The following is a 16901-nucleotide window of genomic DNA, read 5'->3' on the forward strand; positions in this document are numbered from 1 at the left end:
AAGAAAGAAAATTACACTTTATGTTTGTTTTACAATAAATATTAGTAAAAGCTAAGGTTAATCAATTTAGATGGTTTGTTTGTTTTTGAGAAGCTTGTTTTAACTTTTAACACATGGTCAACTATGTGTTTTATATTTAGAGTTGAAACTAAAAGCAAAGTAAAATTACTAATTTTAATATAAAGGATATAGTTATAAATTAAATTATAAATATTATATACAAAAAAATATTTAGAGATTTACGAATTTTCAACTTTTTATTTTCATATTGTGTATTGTGTAATTTATTCAACCATATTAAACATATTTTTTATATGTTGAACATATTTTTTATATTTCACATTGTGTTATTATTTATATAAATTTATTTATTTTAACCCGTGTTCTACACGGGTACGTAACCTAGTACTATAATAAAAGAAACCTCTTTTTCTTGCCTTTATTTTCATAAATAAACTCGGGAACACAACGCGTATGTTTGGCAAAGAGCTTTTATGAGCTTTTAGGAGCTTCTAACTACTAGCTTTTAGGAAAAAACTCATATTCAATAAAAAGTCTTGTTTGGTAGAGTCTATTAAGAGGAGCTTGAAGCTTTTATATTATGAGAAAAGGCTCCATGTTAAAACGCTCCTGATAGTAGCGTTTATAAAAGTCTACAAGCTTCTAGGGATTATAATTACCTAAATAGCCTCCCTGTGTATATATTATTCTATCCCATCTTCCTTCACCTCTTTATCAATTATCAGTCCAAACAAACAAAAGTTCTATACGCTCCTTCACGTTTCTTCAAGCAAGCTTAAAGGTATGAAATCAGATCTTCGATTATTATCCATTTTTTATTTCATTGATTACACATGATATAAGTTGTCGATTGATTATTATTGATGATACGTAACCGTGTGCAACGAATTTGATTTTAATTGATGATTTAGATCTTCAACTTCTTTAGATCATTATCCTTATTAAACTAAATTACGCAGAATTTTGACTCAGTTTTCTATGTAATCTATAATGATGAATACAAAATTAGGTTGTAGATGACATTATAATAAATCATATCTTCTGTCTTGAATGTGAAACTACCTACATGTTTTGATATGCCAAAAGTATTAGAAATCTGAAGCTCTTTACTTGATAATCATGTTTATGTATATTTTGTGAAACTAATGTATATATTTAGAAATCTAAAATTGTTGCCAGGAACTTCATTTATAGGGACTATCAACAGTGGTATATAGGGCAAAATATAATAAATTGTTAAAGAAAATAGGGAGAACTGATTATTTATTTAATACTAACTTGAAATCGTTTAGGCTCGTGAGCCGCCTCGAGCTCGATAAGTGAAGCTCGGGCTTGTTTATTAAACGAGCTTACTTTTAGACTCGAGATCGGGCTCGATCGTGGTTTTACACGAGCCGAACTCAAGTAGCTCGCGAGCGGCTCGGCTCGACTCGTTTACACCCCTAAGTCTGGAATCACTGATAATCAACTTGTTTGTATTATTTGTGACAACTTAGTTCCATGACCTGAAAGAATGAGATAAGATTCTCAACATTTGATAATCATGTCCCGCTGTGAACGCACCCGTATTGAACCTGTACTCACTTATTTTGCATCAATATACTCACATTAATTTTCAAACTCAAATAACTTCTTAACTGATTAGAAGATTCAACATTCAGAATACGAAAAGTTGATCATAGAACCTAACTTTTCCTTTTGAAGTGATTAGAATATTCAACATTAAGGAAACACTTTCTGGTTCAACAAACTACAGTTCATGCAAAATTTAACTAATAAATATTTTTTGTTGTAGTTGGATGACATGCAAAGTAATCTAAAAAATTCCCAAATTGCCCTTGTATGCAACTTGTTAGCAAACAAACATGAATTGAGCTGTCAAAATAACCTGCCAAATCTGACCCGTTTATAATTAAAACATATCTGTCCGAAATGTCTCTTTTGACCAAAACTTTGAATTTTGGCCCGAAATTAGCGAGGCCCGCCCGTTTAAGTTGCAAATCTTTAAAAAAAGATTCATCAATTCAATCCTCCTGCAAATATTCTTAAATACTATTGACCCGTAACAAAACATAAACTGACCAGTAACATGAAAAACTGAAAGTCTGACCTGAACCTGCAGTCCGCTTCGGCCCGTTATCAAAATTACATCTTTTGAAGCTCAAGTCTGACCTGAAACTGCAGTCCGCTTCGGCCCATTAGAAACATATAACGCTTGATAGGTTAAAATAGTATTGTGACCACATACCATGAGTGAATTATGCGAGACATTTCCATATGTGTTTAATGGAAAAGACATGAGAAAATCTGTGGTACTACCAATGCATTAATGAAGTGCAAAAATAAAAGAATCGTTACATACCAAGTTAGTAAATAGAGAAAATCTGAACCTTGAGGTACATGCATCAAGTTTGTAATTGTCAAGCCCAAAAATACAACAAATCCAATTAAATGCCTGCACATAAAAAATACTAAATATGTCAGTAATAACATACTACCACTATTTTGATTTTGGTGATGTAGTTTTCAATATTTAGTAACACTAAGGGTGCAAATGAGCCAAGCCGAGCTCTATTTTCAAAGCTCGTTTAGGCTCCCGAGCCGGCTCGAGCTCGATTAGTAAAGCTCGGGCTCGGGCTTGTTTATTAAACGATCTTATTTTTAGGCTCGGGATCGGGCTCGATAAAGCTTTGAGCTTTTTAACGAGCCGATCTCGGGTAACTCGCGAGCAGCTCGGCTCATTTGCACCCATAAGTAACACTAAAAACTTTATGAAAGTTATATGGTACTTTAAATTAGCATGAATGAAAGTTATTAAAGTTATTAACATGAATGAAAGTTATTAAAGTTATTAACATGAATGAGTTTACCAACACTTTTATGAAACTTGATAATCAAATATTTATGCACACTGTACAACATCCGTACAGTGTAAAACATATCTTTGTAGCTAATTTTATTTTTTTTTTTTATATTTTTAAATTGTGTATATATGTATTCACAGTTACTAGATGGATTCAAAAAAAGAGAAAGGGAAAAGAGAAAATTAGACAAAAGAAATGGTGTTAGAATTTTGTCGATTCTTAAACAAATATATAATGAAGCATGGTCGAACTTCCTCATTCAAATGGGTTTCTCTTCAACCAGAGTTTAAAAAGATTATAAATCATAAATTCGTCAGCGAGAAAGCTATGAAGAACAAATATGACCATATGAGAAAAGAATACAACCTTTGGAAGTCACTTAAGAACGAAGAGACTGGTCTAGGCTGGAATGAAAGTACCAAGCAACTTAGTTGTTCTGATGAATGGTGGAAAATAAAAATTCAGGTGACAAAAATATAACTTATTTAAAATTTAAATACCGGTCACAATGATAACTAACGATTCACCGTTTAATTATGTAGGAAAACTCGAAAGTTCTAGCAATTCAAAATAATCAACCATCTATACAACTACAAGAAGAGTGGGATCAGTTATTTGGAGATGCTGTTGCTAGTGGGGAAAATTGTGTGGTGCCATCTATGGATCCAATGACATTCAGTGAGGTGCATGTTGAGAACCTTGAGGATGACAATGTTGAATAAGGTTATAATGGAGATGCTTTTCAAGTACACAATGATACACCTTCTAATCTAAAAACTTGGAAACTCTAGAAAATACTTTCTTCGGTGACTTTTTGAATGAAGTACGTCAAGCTGATGCATTAACATCAACTGCCAGTGAGGTTGCAAAAAATTTTGAGAAGCCTACTAAAGTAAACACTAAGCCTAAACCAGTTAAGATGAAACGTAAAGGGAGAGACTCATTGGGGGCTTCAATACTTAAAGACCATTTAACTCAAAGTAATATATATCAAGAACGTGCTTTGGAAATATTAGAATTAGATTCTTCCAAACTCAATGAAAGTAGTAAGTTTAGTATTGAAGCTGCTATAGGTGTCACACCCTCAAAATCCACTAACGGAGTTTACCGTCAGAGGGTGTGAACTAACAGGATCAGATTCATTAGTTATAATCAAACCATGAAACAAAGTTTCAAAACCATGAAAACGTTTACGAGTATTTAAATGCGGAAGCGTAAAAAAAACATAAAACAAAATGTTGCGTCACGCAGGACGACTTAAACCCAATGATAACAGTTTTAAAAGAGTTTGCATAACAAAAGCGTTTTCAAGCAATGCATGATCCTATACCGCGCGCCCGCCTCGGCTACCTGAGAATAACATACTAAAAGTGTCAACACGGGGTTGGTGAGTTCACAAGTTTATAAAAAATAAAGCGTTTAGCGTTTGCGTTCAGCGTTTTGCGTTCAGCGTTTTGCGTTAAGCGTTTTGCGTTATGCGTTTTGCGTTACCAGATAGTGTAATGTCAATTATATATCTATAGGTAGCTAGCCTATAAAACAAGTATTACTAAGTGTTCGACACCAAAGCTGACTGTTTATCATTTGCCTTGCCACCAGGTCTATCCCGACCATGGTATGTGTTTAGCCAAGATTACACCCACTCGACCTCCAGTCGAGTTTAGCGTTGGGTGGGGTTTGTCAAACCCAGTAGTACTACTCAACAATGACTCGCTATTATCCAATATTAAACGGTTCGATGTGAATGAAGGACTTTAGTTATTGCGTTTGCCACTTAGTCTTTACAAGTGATATATAATCTATATTAACAAAATCTTAAATGCGTTTTCGGAGTATGTTATCTCCCCAAGTGAAAAGCGTTTGAAAACAGTTTAAAGGGGTAAGTGAAACTCACTGTTTGCGAAGAATTCCCAAAATAAATCACCAAGTGATACGCGTCACAGAAAACTCTCTCTAGCGTTCTAAAACAATAAGGAGGTTTTCTAAGTATCGGAACTAATATCGAGTCTCTAGACCCGGCACATAATTCCTATGCACACAACGTGTTTCGTGTTTCGTTTGTGAATCGTGTGTGACTTTAACAATTGTATTTGTGATACGTTACATGTGTGAGCAATTATTTACGTGTCGTGTATTCATAATGTACATCACTAGCAATTACTTCCCGTAAGGGCAATTTGGTCAACACATAACAATTAACTAGCAATTATTCCCTGTAAGGGCAATTTGGTCAAATCATGACAATCAATTAGCAATTATTCCCCGCAAGGGTATTTTGGTCAAAATACGACAATTAGTTAGCAATTATCCCCCGCAAGGGTAATTTGGTCAAAACATGATAATAAATTAGCAATCACCATGTTTCATGCAACTTTCACAAAATTCAGCAACTAGTTTCTTAACGACAGAATTCTACTTGAAAAACTAGTCTATCCCACCGATCATAGCATCACAATAAATTTACCAAAAATTATCACAAAAGCATGTATGTGTTAGGTTTCCAGAACATATTTTGTTGTATTTTTATTCCATACATATTTCTCACAAAGATCAATTTACCACAGCAAACTCATAGCAGTCAAATTTATGCGCAATATAATGTTATTTGAAATTCCCGTTAAACGAAAAATCCAATAAATGCAAGACCACTTGGGTTAGGTTCCTAACTCAACAAGTCAACTTTCAGAAGTGGAACCAACCCAATTGGTCTCGTAGTTCATGAGATATAACATTTACAAAACAACCTAACAGCAGGTCTAACAACTCATCTTTGCACAACGTTTTTGTAAAATCATAAAGGTTAACTTTTACACGTCCAAAAATTGCAAATTTACATTCTTTAGAAACTAGACTCAACCTAGTTTACTGTAGTATCAATTATCTCAATCAATTTTCACATTTACACCCCGTTTCAGCCAGTTGAACATCAACAACACAACCTGTCCAGAAACTGTTTGCAACAAAACTCAACAATTTAACCATCTATAGACTATAATCCGTTCATATAACACTCTAGACACCATAATCACTATCCATGCACATCAATTACACCATACATACATGGTTAGGGTTTTATTTGATCTCAAAATCAAGACACAACAATTAACATGTAACAATATCAATTCTAGTTATCAAATCATCATCAAATCAAACAAAGATCATATGAACAGAATATATGAAATTTCCAGATTTTAGGGTTTATAATTAACCCATTCAAACTCAAAATTAAGCATGTAAAATACATAGGATAGTTGTTTATACCTTCCTAGCACCTTAATCTTCGATTAACCTTGAAAAATCTTGATTGTATGTGTGTGTATGAGGGCCGATCGCAAGGAGACAAGGGGGGGGGGGGCTGGCCGTCGATTATGAGGGAGAGAAAGAGAGGATTAGGGTTTTAGGTTTATGTTATTATTTATAATAACATGTTACACTCTAGTCCCTCAACTTCCAATTGTTACTTTTCTAGCTTAAATAACTAGTTCTTGTTTCTTGTTTAGCATCACACATAATATAAACAAGTAACACATAAGTCTAACACATAATTATCACATAATTATTGTTTTGACGTTTTTCGTTTATTCACTAATCGTTTGCGTCAACTTGTTTGCGTTTCGGTGCAATTCCCGAAAGATTACATATGTAGTAATTGTCAAGCGTCATTTAAACCCTAGTTTAAATGTAATGAGGTGTGCGTTATAGATTCAGTGATCTTTAAGTTTGAATTGACGGAGTTGAGTTAACGGAGTTAACGGAGTTAACCTGAAATTGATGATTGTCACAATATGTGTGCTTAACAAGATGGTAGATGCAGGATTAGTGAGAGAAGATGAGGAGTTGTGGTTCTTTGCAATGTATTTATTTGAAGATCCGTGAAAAGAGAAATGTTTATAAATGTGCGACATGATCATAGTAGGTTAGCGTGGCTGCAATGAAAGCAAAGGCTCACCGACTAAAGTTTTCTTTGAGGATATGTTACAAAGACATTATTGTCTCTATTTGTTTGAACTTTATTTCTTTTGGATTGATTTATTGTTTTTTACCTTGATGTTTTAGTGGCATGAATATATAGGAAGTTATTTGATATCTTTTTATTTTAATTTTTATTTATTTGAGAATGTTATTTACATCTTTATATATTAAGCTATTTATGTGTTTATATATTTGCTAGTTATGTGTTTATATGTTAACCTGATATTGAATTTATTACCAGGGCTATTATGAATAATGAAACAGGCAAGAAGAAGCACAAACTGCATTGTTATAAATTTTTGTTGGATTCAATTTATATAAGTGATCTAGTTGTTGCATACTATTATAAACATATATACAAGGAACCATGCATGACATCATCACAAACGGGGCAGGCTTGGATAATGGAAGTTTTGAATGGAAATCCTATACGATGTGTAAATGCATTCAGAATGCATCTGTAAGGCCCTGTTACCCGGTGACCCTACTTTAGCGTCGGATTTACTCATAAACACACTTCTTCAAATCAGAGTTTATTAAAAGTTTTCGCGGAATATAAAACATCAATCATTTGTTACAAAACATTAAATCTTTTCTTTGATACCATAACACAAAACTTTATATTTAAAACATCTTTACTTCTTTCTTCAGATGCCAGCCGTTCAATCCATGCCGTGTGTCATCCTCATGCTAACTCTATAATCAGCTCACCTGCGTGCATACTAAAAGTCAGCTACGCTGAGTGAGTTCTAGTTAATCGAACGCCATATAATACATACACATACATACATATCTGTAGTTACATATCCATACTTCACTAGTTACCCTTCTGTTCTACATACATACTTGCTACCATACATACATACATATCTACAATCACTAACTTCAGTCTACCGAGAGTACGTTCATAGTTCACCGTCTATACCTGTACTCAAGGTCGTGAACACGTACAAGGTTCGCAGTCCTTACCTATGTTCACCATTTATGGTACGTACAAGGATCGCGGTCCTTCCCTATACCATAGTACATCCACAACACGTACAAGGTTCGCAGTCCTTCCCTATGTTGCAACCTAATTCATAGCACGTACGAGGTTCGCAGTCCTCCCCTATGCTACAAAATCAGCACGTATAAGGTTCACATTCCTTTCCTACGCTGAAATACATCCACAACACGTACAAGGTTCGCAGTCCTTCCCTATGTTGCAACCTAATTCATAGCACGTACGAGGTTCGCAGTCCTCCCCTATGCTACAAATACAGCACGTATAAGGTTCACAGTCCTTTCCTATGCTGACGCCTATCTACATTACGTATAAGGTTCGCAGTCCTTATCTACGTTTACATATATCATCTACTTCACGTATAAGGCTCACAGTCCTTAACTACGCCATCACCAGCCGAGTCTATGTCCGACAGAAGCTAGAGGGATTTGCCATCCTAACTTACTATGTCGAACGTAGAACTCACATGCCATTCGTGTACCTATATACACATACTTACATTATAACATAAGAACACTCTAGGCATTCTTTACCTCATTCATTTAACAACCATACCCCTTGTCGTTACGTGCAATATCCGAAGATCGTTCACGCCCCGACAAGTATTCATTTGAAATATTCATACATCTTCGATATATAATATTCGTACCTTTATTTTTAACCTGACAGTATGCGCAATATCCGAAGATCGTTCGCGTACCGACAAACAATCATTCATATCTATCACACATATCACATATTACATACACTTATCACTTAGGATAAATGTATTAACAACACATCGAGTATGCACACAGCCCCGAAAACATAACAAGGAATGGGGCTAGAAACTCACCTGAACACGGTTACGTTCACCGTTAATCGTAATCCCTTTCTTCGGCTGTGCACGGCTGACTGTATAACAAGTACACGTATCAAACTACTATCACTACTCATATCATCTTTCCAGTCTTAACTACTACCCACAACGAACGGGGGTCCGGGGGCAGCGCCCCTGGCAGCGGGGTCTAGGGGCGGCAGCCCCTAGCAGGGTCCAAGGGGCAGAGCCCCTGGCTGGGGTCGAGCTGCCAGGTCAGCTTGGAAAAATTTTATTTACATTAACTGTCTTAACACATTTTCCATTAGGTTTTTAATTTATTTTCTAAGCGAACTTAACTTTAGGCGAAGTTAAACCTTAGGCGAACTTAGCATTAGGCGAAGTTAAACCTCAGGCGAACTTGGCTTTAGGCGAAGTTAAACCTCAGGCGAACTTAGCTTCAGGCGAAGTTAAACCTTAGGCGAACTTGGATTCAGGCGAAGTTATCATCAGGCGAACTTAACTTTACAGCGAAGTTGCCATCAGGCGATCTTAGCTTGCAGGCGAAGTTCATAAGGCGAACTTAGCTTGCAGGCGAAGTTCGTCGCGTTGAAGGCGAAGTTGCCCAGATGAAGGCGAAGTTGCCCAGATGAAGGCGAAGTTGCCCAGGCAGCCGCTGTTTTAGTTTCTGATCGGCATTTCGAGCGATTTTAACACCCTTGCTATGGTTCAATATCACCCACTACGCTACCCGACCATTTTTGGTCGTTTATACACTAAAAAGCTTGGATTTTTAAACTTCAAAGATCAAGAATCATACCTTTTTGGGCTTGTTTGGATCTCGTTTACTTGCTTATCACCACTAATCGCTCTCTCTCTCACTCGGGTCTGCCGGATCTGCCTTCGGTCCGGCGGCGAAGTTAGTGTGTGGTGTGTGTGTTAGGGAGTTTGGTGAAAAATGAAAGATATTTTGGGTTTAGGGGATATTTATATCCCTGAAATCCCATAGACCTAAGGCCCATTCTCATTTAACCCATCTCTATTAATCCAAGTCCATAACCCACATCCATTACACGACACTAGCCCGACCCATACCAACTCCTATTCTTTTATTTATTTCCTGATAACCCGAGTAAACTTTCCCTCTATTATTAAGTAATATAATTAATTTATCTTGAAATTTCGGGATGTTACAAACTATGTGGAGAGCTTGAATCAAACTATGGATTGCAATCGAGTGATAGAATATTAATATTATTAAGTAATATAATTAATATTATCCAAACGTGTTTATGAAATTATGTGGAGAGCTTGAATCAAACTATGGATTGCAATCGAGTGATAGAATGTCAACTTGTGAGAAGGTGGGGATATTTCTGTATACATTGGCATTGGGAGTATCTAACAGGGATGTTGGGGAGCGTTTTCAACGTTCTGGGGAGACTATTAGTAGAGCATTTCATGAAATTCTAGAGGCAATATCTGGTAGAGATAAAGGTTTTCAAGGTCTAGCACGCGACATTATAAGACCAAAAGATCCAACTTTTGAATTTGTACCACCTCAAATCTTGAACGACAAAAGATACATGTCGTATTTCAAGGTATTGAATTGATTAATGTCATTCATGCTTGTTTATTTTGTTACTTAACTAATTTCAAATTATATTTAGGATTGTATCGGATGTATTGACGATACACACATAGGGGCCTGCATCCCAGAGAGTCAACAACTACCTTATATTGGTAGAAAAGGGGTACCAACTTTCAGCGTAATGGCAACATGTGATTTCGATATGTGTTTCACATTCGTATCGATCGGATGGGAGGGTTCAGCACATGACACACGTGTTTTCGTTAACGCAACCCAGGATAGTAAATTCAACTTCCCACACCCACCTGAAGGTAATATTTAAAATTGTTTAAACATATATATGGAACTGTTTCTTGTTATTTTTAATATATCCCAACGTCTTTTGTTTTTCAACTCCTTTATCAGGCAGATATTATTTGGTTGATAAAGGATATCCATGCAGAAAAGGATACCTTGTTCCATATTCCAAGACAAGATACCATCAATCTCAATTTCAAAGAGAGCCCCCGAATAATATGCAAGAAGCTTTCAACCGTTCACATTCATCTTTACGAAGTTATATTGAGAGGTCATTTGGAATTTTGAAGAAACGATTTAAGATACTTGGTACAATGCCCAAGTATAGCGTTCAAACACAAATTGATGTTATCATGGCTACATTTGCATTGCATAACTATATACGTAATTCTCAAGAAGATATAATGTTTACTACAATGGAGCAACATCCAACCTACATACCACGAGATGAACTTCATGATGTTAGTAACCATGACACAAGCACCAATGGTCTATTTGAAGGAGCAACGAATGAGATGAAATTTGTTCGCAACAATATTGCTACTTTGATATGGAATGCACGACAATAACGATATAACAGCATTATATTTTATTCTCGACTGTTTGGTATTGACTATGTTTTATTTGATTGAAAATAATCATGTTTTATTTATTTGAGAAACACACACACACACACAAACACACACACACACATACATATATATATATATATGTATGTATGTATATATCTGTGTGTGTTTGATTACGTTTAGTATTATGTTCTTTAGTTATTTATTTATGTCTATTTTGGTCATTTTATACATTTTATTAAAAGCTTCAGCTTCTCTACCAAACACCTAAATATATCTAAAAAGCTACAGCTACCAGCTACCAGCTACCAACCACCAGCTACCAGCTACCAGCTTTCAACCACCAGCTACCAGCTTCCAGCCAAACATACCCTAATTGTCAAAACCCTCAATATAATTCTGTAGTGGGTTCTCCATTAATCTCTAACCGTCTTTCATTTTTTATTTTATATTTTTCATTAATCTCCAACCGTCTTTCATTTTTTATTTTATATTTTTCCAAATTATCGTTCAATTACCTAGTGGGCCTGTTTTTCCTTCTTCTAATCTTCGGTCCAAGTGTCCAACAGCCTGCTCCATAATCCATTGCATTGGTCCAAAGCTCCAATCAACTTCAAGCTCAATTCATTTAATTCCTACGTATTCATAAAACTAATATAATTAATTTATTAAAAAAAATCCGTAATCTTTATTACGCAAGTTGAACATTATAAACGAAATAAATGACAAAACGTAGATAATTTTACATTCGTCAATATTCAAACTCAAAAACAATTTCATTATTTCCTTCAATGTTTGTGGGATTGGGGTGTTTGGTAATAAAGAAGAAATTAAATTTCTAAGTATTTAGGAAACCAGATCAATGTTGATGGTGGATTTAGCTCGTATTCATTCAATTTGAGAACATTCTTAGTTTAGTTTTTCTTTGACTTCAGCCAGAGGTAACCTTGGAGGCAGGATCATCCCCGAAAATCCTTAAGAATTGAAGGAATTGAGGCGAGTAAAAATTGGGCCCTTAAAATATAAACTCAATAACTTGTATATAAAAAAAGTCAACTTTGCAACGATATTTGTGATAACAATAACAAAACAAAAGTATCGTAGCAAAATGAACTAATTTGAATATTAAACGAACCGTAAGTCTCTCCTAACATTTTTTTGCTTTAAATCAAAAGGTCTTTTGTTACATAAATGTAAAAAGTAAAATAATCTATAATCTATATAAACGAAAACATAAAAATCATATGTGTTGCGATGTGGTCGCTCCCCCTTTTTTTGGAGTCATCAAATTTGCTTGATTTTTAAATGGAGGTTTCTCATGCATTTGACCCGGATTCACGGGTATGGGTCTTACCAAACCCATATATTCCTTAAACATGTTATAACGTCTCATTAAATTAAAAATTATTCGCACCAAATTATTGATGTGAAAATCCTATAAAATAGGATATACTAAAAACTATTATATGATTTTTTTTTAAATATTATTTATAATTAACAAACAATTTATAGTAAAATAATAAGCGGGTCTTGGGTCTTACCAAACTCAGATAACTTTTAAACCTAGTTATAACATCTTAGTTATTTGTGAAACATTTTTATCATCACACTCTAAGTATATTATAAATTTCATTACAATAAATAAATTAAATCCAAAAAAGTATGTAAATATTAAAAACAGCAATGTAAAACAGTCCTCGTAATACGGGGGATAAAAACTAGTTTGACATATATATTAGAAAACAGAAAACTCATAAACTAACATGCCACTATCATATTAGTAAAAATTTAAGATTGGATTCATATTTCAGTGGGGCTCAGCTTTAAACAAATAATATAAATAAAAAAATAGAATAAGAAAAACAATGTGAGACGCATATAAATAAAATAAAAACAATCAAAGAAAACAAGAAAGAAAAACAATGTGAGATCAAGTCTCGACCTTGACCATTCGACTGGTTGAACAAATTAAGATTAAGCATGTATAGAGGTGCACAAAAACCAGAACCCGGAACCGGATACGGTAAAAAACCCCGGAGCCGGTTTTTTTATAACCGGGTTTAATACCCAAACCCGTACCTCTCTACCCGTAGGGTAAGTATATGGTATGCATTTTGGTACTGAAACCTGTACCCGAACCGAACCCGATTTGTGTCTGGTAATACTTGAAAACCGGAACTGGTTCCATACCCGGAACCAGTTTTTTCAATACCCGAAACCAGGTTTTTAAAATATCCGATCTATACCCACAATTATCCGAAAAATACCCAAAAAAGTGGAACATCTTAAGTAATTTAATCTATATCCGGAAAAAAACTTAAAATACCCAAAAATAGGGTTTTTTTCAATACTCGGAAGTAAGATAATAAAAAATCATATATTGTCACTATAATATATATACACTCACACACTATACTATATATAATACATCACTTATGGACAAATTAAGATACTTATTTTAAGTAATTTACAACATTAAATGCATGAGTTACATCTTTAAGTAATGATACATTAGTCTTTTACACACATAAAACCCATGTTCATTTGATTTATATCAAAATAATTACAAGTATGGTACTTTAACTTTACTTAAATTTTGTTAATTAAGAAAATAGTTACAACTTTGATCTCTCATGATTACCTACTTTTTACTCAACTTTATTTATTTTATTTTTGTTTGGTTTTCTTCATATATGCCTTACAAAAATAAGATTAAAATTTTTTCGAACATACCTATTTAAACGTGTTTATTTTTGTTGTCGTTTCAGTATAAATTTTTTTCAAAACAAATGAACGGTTTAATATTTACAAGTCATTACTGCATGAGTGTACAAATTTCTAAAGGATAAAATTTACAATCTCATATTTCATTTAATTACATATCTAGCCCTTTATCTTTTTTATAAAAAACATAAACAAACTTATTACAATTCAAAGTTTATGGAATAATTACAACTTTAACCACTTACTATTATCTAAATATTACTCAACCTTTAATTTTTTTTTCTTTTATGTGTTTTATAAAAATATGATTAAAAGAAATTAAATTATATAAATATCAAAATAATCAAGACGGACTTGAGGTTGAGCTCGGATTGAAGTTTGAGTCGAGCTCAAGCTAGGCTTGGTTTGCTAACAACTTTTATATATTTTCTCGTTGCATTGAGCGGGTACCTGACTAGTATATATGTGTGTGTGAGAGAGAGAGATACTCCAAACCCTCGTGATTTCGTGAAACCGTGCGAACCATCCCTCTAATGTTTGCCATCTACCTTTTCCTAACTCATTTCTCGTTTTGACAGACTTGAAGCCCAATGGCATTGTTGCAACCCAAACTCCATCCAAGTCCATTTGTTATTTAAATTTGTAATCAAGCTCAAATACATGGATGTTTGATCCATCGTTTTCTATTTAAAGAGCCCACTTTTTTTCACTGATTTAAGTCAGTAGTAGCATTATTTCGTATCACTTTCATAGATGGTCTTCAATAAAAAACTTATTTTGTAATTTAGCTTTCACTTTAACCTCTATAAATCGGTTGCCATGTCTTCTTTATATCTACTATTATAATAAAAGACTACCCACTTATGTCACTTATCACTCTCTTAACCATTCTCATCTTTTTTAACCTTTTATTCAAAAACATAAATTCAAGAAACATAAATTTGAATCTGGTCAACTTATTTACCATGCTTCCTAAAAATTAGAATTCTTTGTGTATTTGGAAAGCTACAATAACAATTTACTAGTTGTTTAAAACTTTTCATTATATATCTTTTTTTTCATAACTAAGATACCATTAGTTGTTTTTTTTCATTATATATATTTTTGTTGACTATTTTTTGCTTAATGTGCAAAGTTTAACATTTTTATTAAAATTACTTTATTTAAAATTCTTAAAATTAAGAGAATTTTAGGTATACATTAAAACCATTATTAGTTTTAGCTGAAACTTTGGAAACCTCAATTCTAGTTTCTTGCTAAAACTCTAATCATACGAATAATTATTAGTTTTAAACGTTAAAACCAACTATTAAATTATGTTTTCTTTCCGTATTAATACATATATAACTATGGAAACAATCATGGTTTACTAAGTGTTTAATATTTCAGCAACTTTCCAAACGATTATCTAATCACACGGGATGTGTACCAAATTATTAACATTCATTATTTAAAATTTGTTATTTAAAACTTTTAACTAATATAAATGTGAGTGATTTGATTTTTCAATATTCCCTAATTATAAATCAATAGAATAGTTTTGGTAGATTTTTGTAAGGAAGAAATCAAGGGTCTAATATGATCAAGCTATAATTACGGTTTGTTTATTTAATATGGTAAACTCATTACCATGATTGTTTCTTGTAAATCTGAATTCTTTCATTATTTTAAAAGCTACAATCATGATTTTTAATTGTTTTAAATAATTATAGAGATAGAGATATATCAACTTAATTAAATATTGCAACTTCTTTTTAAAATAATCACTAATCACACAAGATTAGGATTCAAAGTTTAAAACACTCATTATCTAATATTTTCAAGTACTATACATAAGACACATCATGTAGTACTTTGCTAACTCATACAGTAAAACATCTTCACAACTATGGCAAACAGGTTAGTATGTCTTTTTCATATTCCTGCCAATTGCATTCTTATCTAATACTTTTGCTATTTCGTATACTTCATGATTATATGACTTTTAATTGTAATAAATTAAAAAACTTGAAACACTTCAATACAGATGAGCTGGTGACAGCAAATTTATCATGCTCAATCAACTTCCAAGTTCTACGGACATTAAGGATGACTCTATCATCAAAGTTTGTGTAATCCGGTTTTGGGATAATCATGTTCGGGATAACATGAGGAAATAATCTCAAAGGGCATGATATTAATTGACCAAAAGATATGATATGTTATGTGTTTATATATATATATATATATATATATATATATATATATATATATATATATATAGTTTTATTATATTATCATTTTTATTGCCTTTTTAACATTTTTATTCTTTGTATAAGTCAGGGAAACATTGTTCATGGGAGCCTATTACAAAAATTTATATACACATTTGTGAGATATATATCTGAAAATACGTGTTACATTTTAAAGAATGTTTATCCAGGTGACTACAGTCCTACATACAAGTATGTGGATAAGGAAAAAAATCAATCTCTTTCTGAAGTCAACTTTTACACACTGTAAGGAATTTGATGGTGATTTATACAGATTTAAATTTCACGACATTGATGCACTTATTGGCAAGGTTACTAAAACGAACACCATTGTCAGTAGGTATTATGTTACATAATGATACTTTGTATTAAAATTCCGTTAGTATAATATTATTAAAAGTATCCAACTCAATAAAAAAATAACCAACAAATATGACATTACTTGAAAGAACTTTTGTTCTCACATGGACAGCTATACGTCGCCTTGTCAAGAGTTACAAGTAGACATATGCTAAAGATTTTGATTCTTGATAAACAATGTAATCTGACCAATACAACTACAAATGTAGTGTACAAGGTAATTTTCTTAATTGTAAATTATTTACGTAATGTTTCTTTTGTAATTCCTGTAATTTTAATGTAAGTTGTAATTGTATTAACAATATATGATAATTTCGTTGTTAATTGTATCTTTCTTAATGTTTAAATTTTAAAATGAGAAAATTATGATTTGTCTCCCTATGCTTTATGGGCGGGAGCACTTTAACAAGCCCATTCCGATTTTACGCGTTGCGTGCCATTAAAGCACAGGG

At 33.1% G+C, this 16901-nt stretch overlaps 1 protein-coding gene across 1 annotated transcript; it reads left to right on the forward strand.

The window, feature by feature from the left end:
- Window positions 1-2990: 2990 nt before the first annotated feature.
- LOC143577014 (uncharacterized) lies at window positions 2991-6761 on the forward strand. Its single transcript, XM_077060968.1, has 4 exons — window positions 2991-3350; window positions 3428-3602; window positions 3659-3958; window positions 6673-6761. The coding sequence occupies exons 1-4, from the start codon at window positions 3081-3083 to the stop codon at window positions 6759-6761; spliced, it is 834 nt and encodes a 277-aa protein (XP_076917083.1). The 5' UTR covers window positions 2991-3080.
- Window positions 6762-16901: the final 10140 nt, after the last annotated feature.

This window comes from Bidens hawaiensis, unplaced genomic scaffold, assembly GCF_021521415.1.
Source record: "Bidens hawaiensis isolate Kalapana, Puna unplaced genomic scaffold, B.hawaiensis_p1.1 tig00028455_1, whole genome shotgun sequence".
NCBI classification, from domain to species: domain Eukaryota; kingdom Viridiplantae; phylum Streptophyta; class Magnoliopsida; order Asterales; family Asteraceae; genus Bidens; species Bidens hawaiensis.

Coding starts and splice junctions, on each gene's coding strand:
- LOC143577014 (XM_077060968.1), top strand. CDS start 3,081: ATGGTGTTAGAATTTTGTCGATTCTTAAACAAATATATAATGAAGCAT. Junction 3,351..3,427: donor GGTGGAAAATAAAAATTCAG/GTGACAAAAATA, acceptor TTAATTATGTAG/GAAAACTCGAAAGTTCTAGC. Junction 3,603..3,658: donor CCTTGAGGATGACAATGTTG/AATAAGGTTATA, acceptor CCTTCTAATCTA/AAAACTTGGAAACTCTAGAA.